The sequence below is a fragment of the Lepidochelys olivacea genome (genome assembly GCF_965140295.1).
Source record: "Lepidochelys olivacea isolate rLepOli2 genome assembly, chromosome: 1".
Taxonomy (NCBI): Eukaryota; Metazoa; Chordata; order Testudines; family Cheloniidae; genus Lepidochelys; species Lepidochelys olivacea.
The window spans coordinates 163,916,179-163,934,873 of record NC_140411.1 but is presented as its reverse complement, the minus strand read 5'-3'; the positions used below and the strand labels follow the sequence as shown (position 1 = coordinate 163,934,873).

The 18,695-nt window shown below is 38.7% G+C and overlaps 1 protein-coding gene across 7 annotated transcripts in view; it reads left to right on the top strand.

The window, feature by feature from the left end:
• Positions 1 to 18,695, top strand: part of TTC3 (tetratricopeptide repeat domain 3) — a 133,075-nt gene that overhangs the window by 13,773 nt on the left and 100,607 nt on the right. For 6 of the 7 annotated variants that reach the window (XM_084617209.1, XM_084617208.1, XM_084617207.1 and 3 more), the window contains exons 6-11: positions 666 to 719; positions 8,988 to 9,111; positions 12,037 to 12,122; positions 12,455 to 12,549; positions 15,987 to 16,049; positions 18,143 to 18,197. In XM_084617209.1, coding sequence (XP_084473335.1) covers positions 666 to 719; positions 8,988 to 9,111; positions 12,037 to 12,122; positions 12,455 to 12,549; positions 15,987 to 16,049; positions 18,143 to 18,197 — 477 coding nt within the window. Of the gene's footprint in view, positions 1 to 665; positions 720 to 4,633; positions 5,760 to 8,987; positions 9,112 to 12,036; positions 12,123 to 12,454; positions 12,550 to 15,986; positions 16,050 to 18,142; positions 18,198 to 18,695 lie in introns of those variants that run through there. The other variant, XM_084617213.1, reaches the window with a different exon arrangement.

The window sequence follows — 18,695 nt, the reverse complement described above, 5'->3', positions numbered from 1 at the left end:
AAAAACAAACAAACAACCAAACTTCCACCCCCCACGAGCAGCAACAGCTTTTGTCAGCAGGAGGGTGCTCCTGCTGATAAGGCACTGTTCACTCTTTGTCCATAAAACTTGTCCTTTGGGGGCTTTTTTTTTTTTTTTTAAACCCTTGAACAACAAGTTTTGCTGATGAAGTGCCAGGGTAGACATTCTCCTGGTATTCCCTCCCACAAGCTCCCTGTGTGCCAGCCTCCTTCTATTTCCTTTCTCCCCACTATCCCTTCACCCAACTATTCTTATTTTTTGTCTTTCTGTCTGTGAAATAAGTCATTTTGGATATCAACATTGTACTGTACTGGGAGGATCAGCAAAGTTGAGATAGAGGGGGTATTGTTATGAGATAAGGTGTTAATGGCTGCTATCAACTGGTTCTTTGAAGCTGCTGGCTCTCCAAGTCAGATTCCTCTTTCTCCCCCTTCTTTTTTTTCTTCTGATTTTCACCAAAATCAATATGATTCTACTCAGTGTTGCCTAGAACATTTCCTGAAATTTTTGAATGGATCAGATGTAGCATTCAAAAGTTACCGCATTACAGACCGAGAAATGCTGTTGAGTGAACAACCTCACTTTGCTTTTGGTTGGGTGAAAAGTCTGATTTCTTTTTTTGTTTTTTGTTTTTTTTTCCACAGAACAATCCATTTTTTATCAGTGGCATATTGAGTATTGGTACTCGAATAGAAAATGTAAGTTATTTTGACTTTTTTTTTAAAATAAAAACCTCTGTAAATAAGGCTTTTCCATCTGTTTGCAGTATTTCTTTTTTACCTATACACAAGGTACATGGGTATTTAACAGCTAGAGCACTTGATGGTCTCATTTTCTTAGAAGTCTCTCAGTTCTGAAGTTTTGGTGTGTGGATGTACTTTTTCTTCTGCATGTCACTTCCTCTTAACCGATACAGATGGCATAAACTAGCAAGTTACTTTAATATTAAAGAAATTTGCTTTTTAGTTTGCCATTTTGAAGACCATATCACTTTTTATAGTGGGAGAAATAAATCAGCCACTTGTTACTGGATAATTCACTACTTATATTTTTATTTAATTTAAATGGCATTTTGTCTTGATGGACATGCATTTAATAGTAAATAAAATAATATTCTAAATTCACAATCTGTTTTAAAAACACATTGATAGAACGTACCAGCCAACAAACATTCTGCACTCAACCCCACTCGTTTAGAACGTGCTTTGATGGTCACCCAACTCAGGCTGTGTTGGACACAGGAGAAGTGTTTCAGAGTCAAGGGCTTTTCACTTGCAACACCCTGCTTGAAGAATGTCTGTTCTCATGTCCGCTATTGTCTCAGTTTGGGTTGAAGCACAAATACATAGGTGGGTGTAGTAGGGCCCTCAGTGGGCTTGGGTGGCTTAGTGGTTAGCATCCACTCAGTTATGGGGTAGTGGTAGGGAAGCCTGTGCCTGCCCATTCCACCAGGCTCTGACCCAGGGCCCTATGAGGGTCAGCAGCGTTGATAGACCCTCTGAGGTACCCTCTCTCTGGGTTGCTTCCTACCACTGCACCTTCTGCTTCTGGTCCCAGATAAGGAAAAATAAAAAGGAAAGCAAACAGTCAGCTTGAACTGGGCTCAGCATATAGTCCTGTGCTTCAGGGATGCATCTCTAGCCCCTTTTGGCTGGAGTTGGTGGGGTAGTTCTGTACTCCTCTCCAGCTTTCTGAGTGGGCTTTGCTCTCTTTTCAGCCATGTTGCCAGTTGGAGCATGTTCTGCTGGGTTAGGGGGGCAGGGCTAGCTGTACCCAGGACTGTCCTTTAACCCCATACATTCCAGTGTGGGGTTTGTATACCCCACCACAGTGAGTTACCAAGAAAAATGCTAAACAGATCAAACCCTACAACTTGAATGGTACCCGGAAGTTAATTGAAAGCCAGTGCAGTTGAAAAGAAGCTTGTGCTCCCTGTGGGAAACCCAGATAAGTAAGGTTTCAGAGTAGCAGCCGTGTTAGCAGATGTCTCATTTTACCTTAACTGATACTTCCAAATGGTCTTCAACAGGAGCACTCATTCTGTTGAAAAGTAGCTTGCAGGATGATGTGCAGACTCTTAAAAGTGATCACCAAAATAAGCCTTCTGCAGAAACACCTTAACAATTTTGTATTGTAAAGGTAGCTTTACAAATTTTATGATGCTACAGTGACAAAATACAAAATTTAAGTTGGTAGGTGTAAACCAATATTTACTTGTTTCCTTCAGTGGAGTGATTTTAAATGATTGAATAGTGCATTAAAAATATTCTTAAAAAAAAAAATCCTGCAATACTTAAATTCAAGTACACTAGTACTGATAACTAATCTGTCAAAAAGAGCAGTTATGGGAAAGCAGGGTGAATAAAAATCAGTGATTTTTTTTTTAAAAAAATTTGAATTTAAATTTTAAAAGTTGTATTTTTAAAAATGTATTTAATTGGTTTTCATATTTCACATTTATCTTAAGGCCTACGCTTACTATAATCTATTAAAATAATTTAAAATAAAAAAAGGTACATTTGCCAAAGTTTTAAAGGAAGTCAGACCACTTAACTGGTGGAAGTCACTTGCGAAGTACCTGGAACCAGTTTTTGACAGCAGTAGCCTCTTCTATAGGTACAGAAAGAGTATTTTCTTTTTTCATTTTATTCAACGAGTTCAGTTCAGTGACTAGTTCATTCAAAGTTAAGAAACCAGTTGGGAGTTGCTAATGCAGGAAAGCATGTTTTCCTCTTCCAACCTGAATAAAAGGTAAGTGTGAGAAGATGAGTCTACTAGTTCTAAAATGTTGAAGGACAATGGAGACAAGAAACAATCAGTTCAATTCACTAACTAGACATTAGTACTTTGTTTTGTCAATGTTAGTTTTAAATGCAAACCATGTTTTTTGATACAGTTTCTTAGATATCCAGCACATTTAAGGAGTTTACTCCTAGGAGAATTCTTTGCCAAAAAAATTAAATTTTTGCACACAATATTTTAAAATTTTACAAAATTTAGCATATTTTATTTGTCAAAATAACACAATATAATCATGCTCCCAGTATCAGCCTGGGGCTGTCAATGGGACACCCAACCCCCAGTGCCATGTGTGTGCAGGAGTGTTGGGGGAAATCACAAATTCAGCATGAAAAAGTAAAATTCTGCAGGGAACACAATTCTGCACAAATGCTGTTTTGTGCAGAATTCTGGCAGAAATAGTCATTTTATTTAACTAAAAAAAATTGTGCATTTTTAATTAAATTTTTCATTGACATGGAGTGTGACACATCACAAGTAAAATATTATATAGTAAGTAATGCATCATTCACCATTTTGTAATGTAATAAATGTAAATTAAAAGGTATATAATTGCTTACATTTGTATACAATGTATCCTTCTGGTTAGCACAAAGAAGCATGAAATATAGTGTAAAGTCTATGTTGAGTTGCAAATCAATGTGTTTTTATGGTTACTAATTATAGAGAATCAACTTTCCCTTAGGAGAAAAAACTAAAGTACAAATACGATGCAGGACTAAAATCGATGATTTAAATTAATTTCCTGCTTGCTGATTTAAATTATTAAAATTGATGAGTTAAATTGCTTTGATTTTAAATTACAATCCTTAACCCACCTTTTGGGAATCTTTTTTGTGTGGGTGTGGTTAAGTTATAAAAAGAGGGGTGGCACCAAGAGCTGTGCTCTGGAGGCACCAAGAGCTGTGATTCACCTATTGCCACCTTCCTGCTGCTTGAGGGCGTGTGGTCAGTGCCAGCCTGGTGTCAACTCCCTAACACAACAAAACTGTCAGCAACTCAAGAATTCTCCTCTGTGCTATTCTAATCGTACTTTTGCCCTGCAGGTTGACAATGGATGCACCACAGCTCCCAAGTCCCTTTAAAGTGCCCCCCTGTGGTGTCCAGCCCCTGATCATTGGATGTCCACAGAAGTACTAGGTTCTCTGTTCCCAAAGGAACAGTGTACCTAGTTTACTAGTTTTACCCTAGACTATTGCTCCTGTATCAATTGCAGCACTTGAGTTCAATGATAATTAAACAAAAGGAAATTCTTTTTAAGAAAGAATAGACATTCAAATTGATACAAGTGTGAGTGATGGAAACAAATGGCTACATACAAAGCAAAATCATAAAACACTAACTAAAGCCTCCACTTATTAATTCCCATCCCAAAGTTCAGTCTTCTTGCAGCAGTTTGCGAGCTACAAGGAGCCAGAACTCAGCTATGGCTACACTACAGTTTAAGTTGATGCAGAACTGCTTGCTATGCCCTCCCCAAACTCCTCCCACACATTCCTTGCAAACACCTGGCCTGTCTCAGTATCCCATTCATGCCACACCTTTTGGATAGCTTCCAAAATGATACCTGGACTTAGCACAGCTATAAGAGCCTACACTATCATCACCCCTCCCACCAAGTGTTTTGTGTGTTAATGGGTATTTAATAAAAACATGCTCTCTGAAAGATTTTTATTTGTCTCCTTCACAAGGTGGTTGCTGCTGGAATTAATACACAGTGGCAATTGGATCATTTGCAGACTGCAGATCTTGGTCAGGAATCAACATTTTCATGGAAGGTGGAAACTTAACAAAGCAGACAAGATGCTGTATAGAAAGACTCATTACTTGTGGTCGTTATCAAAATAGTGTCTTAAAGCTTCCCTTATTCAAATAACCTCCATTGCACCCCTTCTAATAGCCCTGCTATTTGGCTGCTCAAAATCAGCTGCCAGGGGATTCACCTCGGTCCTCCAGCAAAGGGGAAACTTTTTACCTTTAGCCTCACAAATATTATGGAGTGCACAGCAGGCTCCTATGACCATGGGAATATTTTCCTCATTTAGGTCTAGCCTGCCATAAGGGCAGCGCCAGTGTGTTTTTAATTTGCCAGAGGCACATTCTGTACCTGCTCAGCCAATTGTTGAAGCACTCCTTGCTGCTGTCTAGGTTTCATGGGTAAGGCTTTATGAGCCTTAGGAGTAAGGGGTATGCTGGGTCTCCCAGGATCACTGTGAGCATTTCAACAGGCCCTGGTGATCCAAAAGCATCTGCAATACCATAGAGAAGTACCCCTTTCTATTAACGTACTCTGTCGCAAGATGATCCGGGGCCAAAATTGAGATGTGTGCCATCGGTTGCCATGCTGCAGTTAGGGAATCCCCTTGTTGCAAAGCCATCCACTATTTCATACACATTTCCAAGAGTCACAGTCCTTCATAGCAGAATGAGATTAATGGCCCTGCAAACTTGCATTCACGCAGCCCCAGTGGTGTACTTCCAGACTCCAAACTGATTTGCGACCGACCGGTAGCAGTCTAGAGTTGCCAGCTTCCACATAGCCATTGCTATATGCTTATCCACCAAGAGGTCAGCTCTTCATTTTGGTGTTGTGCCACAGTGCTGGGGCAAGCTCCATACACAGTTCCAGGAAGGTGGCTTTCCTCATCCGAAAGTTCTGCAGCCACTGCTCATCATCCCACACCTGCATAATAATGTTTTTCCCACCACTCAGTGCTTGTTTCCCAAGCCCAGAAGGGACGGCCCACTGTGTGTAGTTGCTCTATAAATGCCAAAAGTAATCTGGTGTTTTCTTTTGATGACATGTAGCAGGTCAGGCAACTCTGATTCCTATTCAGATTGGGAGTTCATGGTATACTGCATGATCATCCGTGATTTGTTCATAACAGTGACCACAACAGCAGAGAGCCATGCGGGATCCATCCTTTCAGACAGAGATGGTGGGTGCACAGGGGCTGTTGAAAAATGCCACAAAATGCAGTCAGAAGCCTGTGGAATGATGGGATGAAAAAAAAATGCATCATGGGACATTGAGCCTACACCCATGATGCATTGTGATCCACTCTGCTTTCCCACAACTCCTAGCTGCAGAAGGTGGCGAGTAATGTGGGGGGGATAGCTACTCGCAGTGTGCTGCTCTCACTGTCTATGCTAGAGCACCAACTGTGTATGCGCTCCACCTACAGAAGCAGCATTGTGTGAACATGCTCAAGCAATGTAATTACAGTGCTTTTAGATAGAATCATAGAATATCAGGGTTGGAAGGGACCTCAGGAGGTCATCTAGTCCAACCTCCTGCTCAAAGCAGGACCAATCCCCAATTTTTGCCCCAGATCCCTAAATGGCCCCCTCAAGGATTGAACTCACAACCCTGGGTTTAGCAGGCCAATGCTCAAACCACTGAGCTATCCCTGTAACTTGCATCAACAGAGCTCTAGTGTAGACAAGGCCTCAGTCTTTCATGAAGCACCCCTGTTTAACAAGGCGCATCTTAGTGAATGGATACAGACTGCCTTTCTCCACCTTGTGATACACTAAATCAGTCTTTTGTCTTTATTCACAAACATGGCCACCCCTTGCTGTCATGTCATTCCTTTTCACTTGCAATTAGTTTCAGTGTTTATAGTTGCTTTGTTGGTTTTCCATTGCCTTTTCTGGGTTGTTACTGGGGTGGATGATTGAGCAATATGTTACATCGTTCGCTAGCCAGAGTGGGGGTGACAGCTCCATTCCACTAGAATTGACCATCGCCAAGACACATTATTCCCTGGTGACTCTCTTTCACTTCAAGACCATAAGGGCTTAATTTTCAGTATAGTTACATTATTCCTTAAATATTTCGCATATGCACATTTCACAATAAGTGAGTGTCGATAAGTTACAAGCTTTTAGTAGAGAACTCACATGCTACTGTTTATAGTGAATGTAGTAAGTTTGTCAGGTTTGAGGAAGGAGCTGCTTGCAAAGAATATTGAGCCATTTGCCAGTTGTCACCAATGGGCCTCGGTGTCACAGTGGGCATTTACTATGCTGAGTAACATTCAGTTCCTTATAAGGAGCAATGATTGGCTGATGACTGCAGGCAAGTTGATCACACACAATGCAGATAATGGTTTTTTAAAATTAACATTTGGTTTTATACTGATATACCAAAAGTGTCCTTTCTGGTTTGTTGTCAAACAAGGATTTGAGGAAAGGTTCATAAGTTAGGAGTAGTAATCTCTAGCACCAGTAAAAAGTAACAATGTATGAGAAATACTACCTATCGAAAGGCATTTTGATATGCTACCTTGCCTTGACTGTAGTGCTGCCTGCAGTGATTCAAAAACAGAAGTACTAACCTCAGGGCAGACTGTTAGGAAGCAGAGTACAAACCCCAAATTGGCTGTGAGTTCTATACTAATACTATGTCTACATTAGCACTTTTGTCAGCAAAATTATTTTCAGTCGGGGTGTGGAAAGAAACCCTGATCGACATCAGTTTCACTGATGAAAGCACCAGTGTGGACAGCACTATGTTGGTGGTAGAGCGTCTCCTGCCATCGTAGCTACCACTGCTCGTTGGGGGTAGTTTAATTATGCTGGCGGGAAAGCTCTCTCCTGCTGGCATAGAGTGGCTTACACAGGAGACTTTACAGTGGTGCAGCTGCAGCGGGACAGTTGTGCTGCTGTAAGGTCTGTAGTGTAGACATAGCCTTAGAGTTCACCAGCCATTTATCAAGTGCAAACTCCTTAGGCACTATAGCAGCATTAACATGGAGTCACAGACAGTCCCCTGGGCTACTCTGAGCTATCTCACCACCCAGGTGCGCGTACTTTTGTGATCAGTGATCCTTTACACCAAGAAACACAGCAATATTCAAGTTACTCTGAGTCCCAAAGGACCAGTCACTTACCCCAGGTCAGTTGCACCTGAAGTCTCACAACAGAGATAATGCTTTCAGCCAATCCTGTAAAAAACTATATAAAGATTTATTAAATAGGAAAAAGAAATTTAGACAATTCTTTACCAGGGTAAAGCAGTAAACATACACAAATAAGTTACAATCTTAAATTTCAAAAGGTAGTAGAAGTTTCTATAATCCACAAGCTCTATGTCCTTTAGGGCTAACCCAGGTTAAGCAGCTGGGGATCTCTTGCTTATGCCTGGAAAAATCTTGTCCCCAGAGTCCAAGCATCAGTTTGTGTTAGGGGTTTTATACCCCTCATGTCATGTACTCTGAGCTGGAAACTCAACTGATCGGAGGAATCCACTTGCATGACTTGTTGTCACAGGGAGGAGGACAGAACAATAAAAGTATTTTGTTCTCTTGAGGGTTTTTAGGGAGACTCCAGTTGCAGGGTCCCATAATAGTCTGTCGAGTGTTCATGGACCTTTCCTTTGGGGAAAGGCATAACACTTTCTTTTGAAGATGAGCCCCTCACTAATTAAGGTCTTTCTCCCATCTGGTGATTTATACAGTCACAGAGGTTCACAATGTAACTGCTGAAATATTACCTTACAATATCGGATACAATATTATAAATAATATTAATGCACTCACCAATTCATAAGCATTCAATGAAGTATAAACACATTCTTATAATTGTTAAAATAGAAATTAGAATTATTACACAGGTGAACCAGACTGATTCCAGCTATGTATTTGTCAGTGTCCAGTTGAGACACGGGGACCTTGGTATGAGCAGGTACCTGATCTGCCAGCGTCACTGGTATGTCACATCTAACCTAGCAGCTAGAGCAAAAAACCTTTTCTAAGGTTGTCCATGTGCCTTTGTTGTGCATAAAATGAGGTGGCTGTTGTAATTTGTGAAAATGCAATCTAACTTAGTGTTGGTTCTCTTTGACCATATTTTTATGCAAGAAATAACGTAGAAATAAACTAAAAATATCTTTCCTGAATTCTATGGGTTGTGGAATAGATAAGAAGTATTTGAACTATGCTTTTCTATTTTTTCCAGGCAACACCCTAAACATTTGCCCTTGCACCTTATTTGTCAGACTGTTACACAACATTGCTGATATGCTATCCATATTTGTTAAATTTTTTAGTTTATATTATGTTGCCAGTAATTTAGGTTATTTTCTTTTACTTAGCTTATCCCATATAAGAAAAACTGAGTATAGTTGCTAGCTTTCTCTAATTTCTACCCTTTATTTGAAATAGAGAGTTTTTGATATTGGGGCTGCTCTTGCCTGGGTGAAATGTACAGGCGAGTTCAGTGTTCTACAGAAATTAGAAGAACTTGGAGATTACTGTTGGCCTCCTCTAGAAGCTTTCTTTGCTAAATGTAAGTATAATCATTGTGACGGGTATCCAATTTCCTGCAAGATTCTGGACAAACATTATTGAATTGGGCTACACCTTATTGAATTAACTTTTAAATATCATGGGATCTCATATTAAAAATGCAAATGTTTGTGGTGTTGTGGGATTGTATGTAAGCTGTGTAGGAGACCTGACTAATGTAACCCTTGGGAAGTATTATGAGCTTCAAAGGACTCCTTTAGAAAATGGGCTAAGACAGGAATGAATTTATAGTTGAGCAGGTTTTCTAGAGGGTATTTGCTTTGGGGACAAGACCTCAAGACCTTTATCTATGAATTACCTATTCCCAGGATCAAAAGTTCCAAACAGCATGGAGGAGTAATTCGCAGATTCATGGGGGTGCTTTTTTCTGAGCCAAGGCAATTACGAACTTGTGATCATGAGGGGGGAAAAAAAACCTTGGTGAGGCTTGAAGGACTACTCACCAGCCAGAGACCTTGTAGGATTTGGGGCAATCTCTGGTAGCTTATTAGCATGCATGTACGTTCTTTAATTGGTTTTAATATGCTTTCTGTATAATGCTTTTACTTTAAGAATAAACATATTTGCTTAGAAAGAGCTGTGATAACTTGTAACTCTAGCAGTTACACTGTTTACAGCCTTTGAAGAGTAAGCCAAGTGCAGGCACAGGCCTGTTAGGTGGTCTGCCTTGCTGGGGAATAACAGCCTTAGAAGAGAACTGTGCAGCCTGGACATGCCCTGGTCAGGAAGTAGAGAGGTGCATATGTCAGTCCAAGAGTTGTAATGGCTTAGGAGTGGGAAATCTAAGATTGGGTGCTCTTGCTGGATCATAGAGGGGCAATTCAGGTGCAGTTGCCCAGACTGACAAGCATTAAAAAAAAAAAATGGGGGAAGATACCTTGTCATGGGGTGGTTGGGGGTGTGGATGTGTGTCTGAGTCCTATATATTTTTTTTCTTTAGCTTTGGAGCAGTTGAGGTATCGTGGGAAAATTAGAATCTTTTCAGTACAGAGGATTATTCTCTCGTACTTATGTATTTGTTTTCTAATGTTCATTACAAAGGAAATTCTTATCTTGACTTTATCCCTTCCTGCTGCTTATTCCCTCATTGACATTCCACTCTTAGTCAGTGATAGTAATTTTCACAGCAGTTGATTGTATCTTAAATATCATAACCTCATTTGTGGAATAATTGACAAGAGCCAGATGAACTCATAGAAAATAACAAAGGAAAAGACAGAGAACATGATTATCAGCTAAGTGAAACAGTTTCTAAATGCAGTATACTTAATTTTTCCGTGGAGTCATCCACTCTTCAGTTTTGTCAGCTATTCTAAAGCTAGAAAAACAGCTTAGCAGTCTTTCCTTTGCAATATCCAGTTTTGCTCCAGTGTTTATCATCGTTCTTGCTGCAGCTGCCATTGGTATGATATCCCCTTCTGTATTAAAAATAAGCTTTTGATAACTGGGATGTGTTCTGTCATCAGTGACATTGGAATCTGAATCCTACTTGGCGTGAGGTACTTTTTTTCGTAGAGAGACAATAAACCAGAATATTTTCTCTTACCTTCCTTTTCAAGAATGACTGTTAAAGAAAACAAGGCTGGTCTAACATTTGATGAAAGACTTCAGTATAACAAAAAACAAAACAAGAGTTTATATCTAATTATAAAGAAGTGACTCACTAGCACTTTCTAAAAATTATCTGAAGTATAGTAAAAAAAAAATTTAAACAGGAGTCCACAAGTTTGACAGTGTCTTTAGGCAGATTAGGACACTGATAATTTTGGTCCCATTAGAAACTAGTGAGAAGTCAGTTTCAAAGTTAAAACAACTCCATAACATTTGGAGACAGTCTGACGATTGGATATGATCAGAAATTTTGCAGTCATCTTGCTCAGGAGGCTTTGTCTCTTGTTGTGATGTCCTGTGGGTAGGATGGGTGCCTCCTATGTTAAAAGACAACATTCCCATATACTGACTCTGTCAGATATTTTTAGAAACTCTTCAATTTTTTCATTTTAAAATATTCCAGACTAGTAAATAATTAGCTCTAAAGTCTTAGCCCACTTGGTTTTAAGTGTAAGCTCTTCTCCTTCATAGAACTGTTTGTGGGTACCCTCTGGTACTCATTATCTGGCTAATATTTTTCTTAGTTCCCAAAGTCTTGAAATGGTAATGGATTTAATAGGTAACTTTACATCCATTTTGTGTGGATATTTTAAAGTATATAACAGTGGTAGAGTGAAAGATTGTTACTTTGTCATCCAAATGAAATACTTGATTGAAACAAAATGTTTGGTGAAACTCTTAACTGCTGTTCGTTCTACTACATGACTGTGATGGTTAACACATTTATATCTGTTTGTTATATTACTGTGATTAGAGCTGAATAATATCTGTCAGCTTCATGAAACTTTTGAATAAATTATTCAGAAAGATGAGAATTTAATTCTTATGATCCAAAAAAGTTCTATTGTAGTAGCAAAAGGCTCCATGGCACTGAGATGTAGGCTGAGGATGGCAGGGTTTGGGCTTTTAGTTCAAAGGGAGAATCATTTAGTCCTTGATTCAGCAAGGTACTTAAGTACATGCTGGCTTCAAATATGTGAGTAGTGTCACTGACTTCATTGAGATTGCTCACATGTTTCAAGTTAGGCACAATGCTCGTAATTTTAAGTACCTTGCTGAATTCAGTTGGGACTTACATATTTTGTGCAACAGTGGAAACAAAAATAATCCACATTCTGTTCGAAATTTATTACTTTGTTTTAGCTTATTTCTGTTGTTGATGAGGGGAAAAACAAAACTAGACACATCCTGTTTACGGTTATAGAATATACAATGATTGTTAAAAGCAAGCAGTTAAACCTATTGTTTGGCTTTTGGTTTTTTTTTTCCTTACCTTACTAATTTCTGCCTACAGATAAACATTATATAACTAAAGTTGCATTGGAAGACTGCAATTTAGTTGAAGAGTTTGAAGTTCAGAGTTGTGAAAACTGTATAAAGGTAGGACAAAATACTAAAGTGTGTGTGTGTATAATTTTTTTTTAAAAAAACAAGAGTGATCAAAGATAGTCAAAGTTACAGAAACTTGTAGAGAAGCTATTGGCCAAAAATGAGTATTCCTTTTATAGGATCATTTTCCAACACTTATTAGGAGTTGCATGCCTTTTCAGATAATTACACTGCTCCAGGTCAATTAGTTATGAGTACATTTCAACATTTGGTATACACACGAATGAGATACTTAAATACATATTGTTAAATGCTTTTATAGTTCTCATCACAGTTGGGTTAAATTCTGATTGGTTGCATATTTGTTTTTCTTGATCTTACAGAAAAGTGAATTTATGAAAAAGAGAGGAAATTGTGAGTTTTCCCAAGAGAAATTTGCTTTTGCTATAAGCTCATACACTAAAGCCATAGAATTTTGGTAAGAACTAAGTCAACTAACTAGATCATCTTTGTGTATATCACATTTTTATCTTTTTCAGACTTGTCTTGGTTTGTTTGACCACCCATTTAAAAATCAGATGATGCCTAACTGATTTACCACAGTTTTGTTTACTTTCATATTATCTCTGTTTCCTGTCTTAGTACTAAAGACACTTTTTATCTTTGTCTGTGTTAGTGGCGTTTTAAAAAAATGCCCACCATTACTAATACTAGTTCAGCAACATCAGCTCGAACGGTGTTGGTAGCGGTAGGGTAAATGGCCCTTCAGCTTCAGAAGCCAATTTCAGTGCTGTGTGTTAAACATGGTCCCATCAGAAAAACAGGATACACTACTGAAAATGGCTACTGGAGCTGATAGCTGCCTACAATAGGGCTCCCAGTGTTACTGGCACTAGTGGGGCTGACCCAGTGTTGGCACCAGTGGGATATTTAGGGTTTGAGATCATGCTTACTTCATCTAATATGTGTTGCTTATTCCTCCCCTGAAGTCATCCTTTGGGTGGTTGTGGAAACTGTTTTATAGGTATGACTTCAAATGGAGAAAGAAACGTAAAACAAAAACAAATATTATTCATGCAAATGGTACAGTATTTACTTAGTGTATAATGCTATGCCTTGTAAAATAAACTAGCAACAAAACACTGGTTTGCTGAAATTAACAGTGCTATCACAAGCAAGTGCTGCTTTTGGCAAATTCAGTTGTGTCTGTGGAAAGGCTGTATACTTCATAAAGATTCCTATCTTAGGGAGTATTGGGCCTGACATATATTGTCGGCATGCATTTGAAAGGATTGATGCCTTCCTAATGTCTCCCCTCAGACTGTGTGCCAGCTGGTAAAGTAGATTTCTTCTTTGAGTAGCTTCCCGTATGAGTGCTCCACTTTAGGTGAGTCTGCATCCCTGTGCCTGTGATTGGAGATTTTTGGTAGCAGTGCTCATTCGGGCTGCTTATACACACTCCCACAGTCTTGGGCTGCTTTTGGCGGCTCTATATTACGCTAAGCGGCCAAACTGCCTTCAGTTCCTTCTCAACCACTTTTGGCCTGAGGTGGAGCCCTTAGCAGAGCCTATTTAGTATATCTTTAGTGTTACTCTTTAGTGGTGTTGTTGTTGTAGTGATAGAGTAGAGTTAGTTTGTTTGAACTATCCTCCTCTCCCCTCATTTTCTTTCTTTATTGTTCAAAAAATATATTATTTACTCCTGAGGGAATTCTGCACAAAAAAATTAAAAATTCTGCTCCAAAACAATAAAAATTCTGTGCACAGTATTTTAAAATTCTGCATATTTTATTTGTCAATAAATAAATGTGGCAGCTCCAGCATGGCAGAAGGGAGCACAGGCCACTGGCTGTATGGAGTTGGGAGATCACCCTGCAGTCCCTTCCTCCCCCACCCTCTTGTGGCCATCTCATCTACTTGAAGAGTGGAGGAAATAGGGGCTCTCATGCTGTACCCCCCCATATATAATTTTCTTTAAAGATAAAGTTACGTTATGACCACATCCAAAGTTCTTACCAAAAATACTTTCCTCATACCACTTGATTAGCTTATACCTATCATCGTTCTTTCCCAAGGCACATGCAATAAAAGGGAGGCCCTGCTCCACATGCTAGACGTTAGAAGAGCGCTAGCATTCTCAAAAGAACTAAACTGTTCAGAAAATCATCAAAATTATTCTTTTCTATTACTGAAAGATCAAAGGGTTCAGCCATATCTAAACAAAGGCTTTCAAAATGGATTTCCAGTTGCATTCACCTCTGCTATAGTCACCATGATATGCAGCCGCTGCCAGGAACTCGAACACACTCCACAAGATCGATTTCCACCTCTATAGTCTTCCTGAACAATGTACCAATCAGACATCTGTAAAGCAGCCACCTGGGTAAAAAACTGAAAAAAACTTCTGTAGCAGCAGTGCTTTTGGGTTCCTGTTTATATTAGAGAGAAGCCTTTGTAGATTGTACCAGTTCACACCTACCTGAGATGAAGAAACTGTTTGGTACAAGCCATCTTGTAAAATGGCTAGGACAGCGATAAGTGGAATTAAAACATAGTTTGTTTATTGCATGCTCAAGGTGTTCTCATTGTTTTCTGCAGTTTCTTCCCGTGTGTCCAGCAATTAAAAAGTTAAAGATGCAGCATTGTTGTAGATGTAGTTGTTCATAGAACTGAGTGGAGAACTATAGTCATAATCAAAGACAACAAACATGAGAACCACAGGCTGGAAAATTGCTTCCTTTATATGAGGGTGAGGAAGCTAATTTCCTTTACCACCACTTTGGTATTCTCCTCCCTTCAATAGTTAGGGGCAGTGATATGTTTGTTATTTGAAAAGTGACATTTTTATGAAAATTGTTATTTTAGTGGTAGATACTTAAACCCTATGGCCTAGCACTCATCAGTATTCACTTTACCCCTTATAATTCTTGTGGATTAGACATTCCTATATTTCAGTGATAAAATGCTCTCTACTTCTGTAGTAAATAAAAAAAGTATTTGTGTCTGAAGGCATCATGGTAGAGCTTACAAGAAAAGGCCAGTCTTCCTCTTTCAATCAGAGAATTTTGTTAGCTGTCAGTCTGCTGCAAGAAGATTCCTAGCTAGCTGGGAGAACCTCCAAAACAACAGTCAAAATAGAATAAAATACCCTCTTGTTTTTTTTTGTTAATGTTTCTTTGTTAAATGAAGTCATAAGCAATAATACAAGTCACAAATGAAAAATCTGTTTTGCTGTTGTTCTGATTTTTGCTTCAACTCCTCTGGATAGCATTGGATTGATCCAGGAACAGAGGAAGTCTACAGTAATTCATTCAAGAGGGTTTAATGGAGTAGTTGTATTAGTGTATTGTTCAGAAACAAGAATATATTTGCCTAAAAACATTAGTTTCAGCACCAAATAAAGTGCAGTATATATTACAGTACAGCTGGCCTTTCTGCACCTCAGGCACCTTTTTCAGCCTGAAAAAGTGAAGTTGAGCTAATAGAAAATCATGGTAAATATACCCTCTCAAAGGATTTGAACTGCACTTCAGTAAGTTCAACAGAGCTGAGTTGCAATTTATCTTCACTAATGCTTTGCTCCTGATGCACCCCATTTCTTCCTCCCCTGAATATTTAGATCTTTCTGAACTGTTTTTTAATGTGGGGAGGGAACTGCCAGAATTGACTGAGTTCTGTACCTTGCCCGAGATTACACACCTGAAATCAATGGGACCATTCAGATTAGTAAAATTAAGCATGTTTATAAGTGTTTGCTGGATTGGGTCACAGACTTGCACATATTGAGGAAATGGAGTGGTTGGAGAATTTTATTGTGAAAAATGAAAGTTTGTTTTCCTTATGATTAGTCATTTTATATTGTTCAGAAGTAATATACTTTATTAACTGATACCTTTTTAATAATTTATTTTTAAGTCCTGAAAACCATCTTCTTTACGGTAACCGGGCTCTCTGTTTTCTTCTCACTGAACAATATGGGTAAGTAAATCATTTCTGGAATCTGAAATGCTGAAGTTTCCTGTAATTGCAAACTCTGAATTGGCCGTATACTTGGTAAAGTAGTATTTTAATCCCTTGAAGATACAATGCTTGGTTCCTGAAGTAATAATAGCACAGTATAAAGGAGACAGGATAAAACTGATTGTTTTCAGGCAGACTGAAAATAGCTGTTTAAAAAAAAAAAAAAGTGAGCTGTGTTGTCATCCTAGTTCTTTGTTAGGCTTCATATTTAAGTTTCATCTTCTATTTTCTATTTTCTGTTTTCATCTTCAACCTTCTATTTTATTGCTGATTGTCTGAGCAGAGCCATCCAGCAAATGTGTTTATCTTGCATGGCTGGATTTCCATCCATTTGAAAGGAAATTCCACGAGGAGAATATGATTGAAAACTTGAAAGATGTAAACATCTTTAGAAAACATGTATATTTTGAATAGATATAATTATATAGATAATTATATAGATATAATTTGCAGCAAATACAAAGCATCTAAATATTACAACTATTCTGATCTTTTCCTCTAACCTTCCACCTGTGCCAGGGATCCCATCCCATCTCCTGATATACCTTACCGCCACTCTGATCCCCTCCATTTCCCTGGTGCTCAAACTCACTCTTAACATGCTCCCTTCCATTGCAGCACAAGCATGCTTTAGTTTATGCCATTTTAAAAAACAAAAACCCACTGAAACCCTACTTGCTTCTTTAGCTATTGCCCCTTTTCCCCTTCATTTCTAATTCTCCCCAGACTAATTGAATGCATTATCTACTCCAGCTGTCTGGAGTTCCTCTCCTCCTATGCCACTGTAGCCCCTCTTCAGTCAGGCTTACTTTCCCTCCACTGAAATGGTTCTTGCCAAAATCTCTAATGAACTCTCCTTGGTAAAACTCAGAACCAGTACTCTGTTGTCACTGTCTTTAAATTTTGCCATTGTTAACCATGCTCTTCATTAAATCTTGTTTTCCCTCTGCTTTCATGACTGTCCTTTCCAGCCACTCCTTTAGCATTTTATTAAGAATCCTCTTCATTTCCCTTCTGACTTTCTGTGGGAATCCCAAAGAGCTCTGTCCTTCTCATCTCCTTTTTCTTCCTAACTGTTCTTAGTCATAAATATGAGTTCAGTATTTTTATACTGATGACTCAGATTTACCTCTCCATTCCTGATGTGTCACCTGTCCAAGCTAAAAATCTCATCTTGTGTCTCTGGCATTTCTTTGTGGATATATAGTTGTCAGGTGAAGCTCAACATAACCAAAATAGAGCTCAACATAATCAAAATATGATTTCCCCCCATACAAGCCTCCTTCCCTCCCGCTTTTAGTCACGTAGACTCAATTTCTCTTTCACTCAAGACCATAATTTGGGTGTCATCTTTGACTCATCCCTCTGTCTCGATCTTCACATCCAAACTATGCCTAAATCTTGCTGCTACTTCCTGCCTTTCCTTTCTATCCACACAGCTAAATCTCTCATTCAGGTCTTCTTTCATCTTGCATCTCAGTCACTGCAATATCCTCCTTTCTGGTGTTGACAAATCCTGTCTTGCCCCACTTACAGCCATTTAAAATGCTGCTGTAACAATCAATTTTGATGGCTTGTTTTGACCACATCAACCCATCTTTGCATCCCTTCATAGTCTTACCCCTTCTCCACTGCATCAAAATACTTGTTTTCACCTTTAGCATCCTTTTGCATGGTATCGAGAAGTTGAACCCTGCGTCTAATGCACAAATGATGCCTGTCTTGATTGCCACAAGGCCACCTTATTGTCCACTTTCAGATCCCTCCTTACAACTCCTCTCTGCGTTGATGGCTACAAAAAACTTGATAGTTAGGCAGCTGGTATGCTGTGCTTGTTATGCTAACAGCTATTGTCCTATTATTCCTTTTTAGACCCCCTCCATAAGTTTTTGTTATAAACACCTGTTGTCTAGTCTTACATGTAAATTAAAAATTGTTTTGTGCAGGAATTCTTTCTTTGTTATATCTGTACAGCGTCCTGCACAGTGGGGCCCTGAACTCTAGGTACTACTGCAATACTAATAAATATTTCCTTTTGTTTTTTTTTAAAGGAAAGCTCTTGTTGATGGAAAAAGGGCCACTATTTTGAAGCCTAATTGGCCAAAGGTTAGTTTAATGTAAATTTGGCAACAACTCTATCTTTACAGTAGAAAGAAAAATACATCAAATGGTCTAAATACAAGATCCCAGTGTCTGATATAAGGGCACAATCCTTTTAGATGCAGAGTTAGCTCCACTCCAGTTAGCTCTCATGGAAGTGGCAGGAGCTCAGCTCAGTAATCAGAGTAAACTTTAAAAAAAAAAATTAAAATTTAGATTGATTTTTTTTTTTAAATATTATTGGGTGGTGTTTTTGTATGCATGAGGCTGGAGGGTAGAGAATATATTGTACATTTTAAAAACACTGTTGTGATAAATAAAACACGTATTATGTTGCTACATAGCATTAGAATATGCACAACACTTCATAATAAAATATGCAGAACAGTGAACGAAGTCTCATTCCCAAAGTTTTGTCTAAAAAGACTTGAACAATTGTGTAATTGTCCATATTTAAGTGCAAAAGTGATATTGCGGTTTAGGGAAAGGCATCTTCACTTTTCT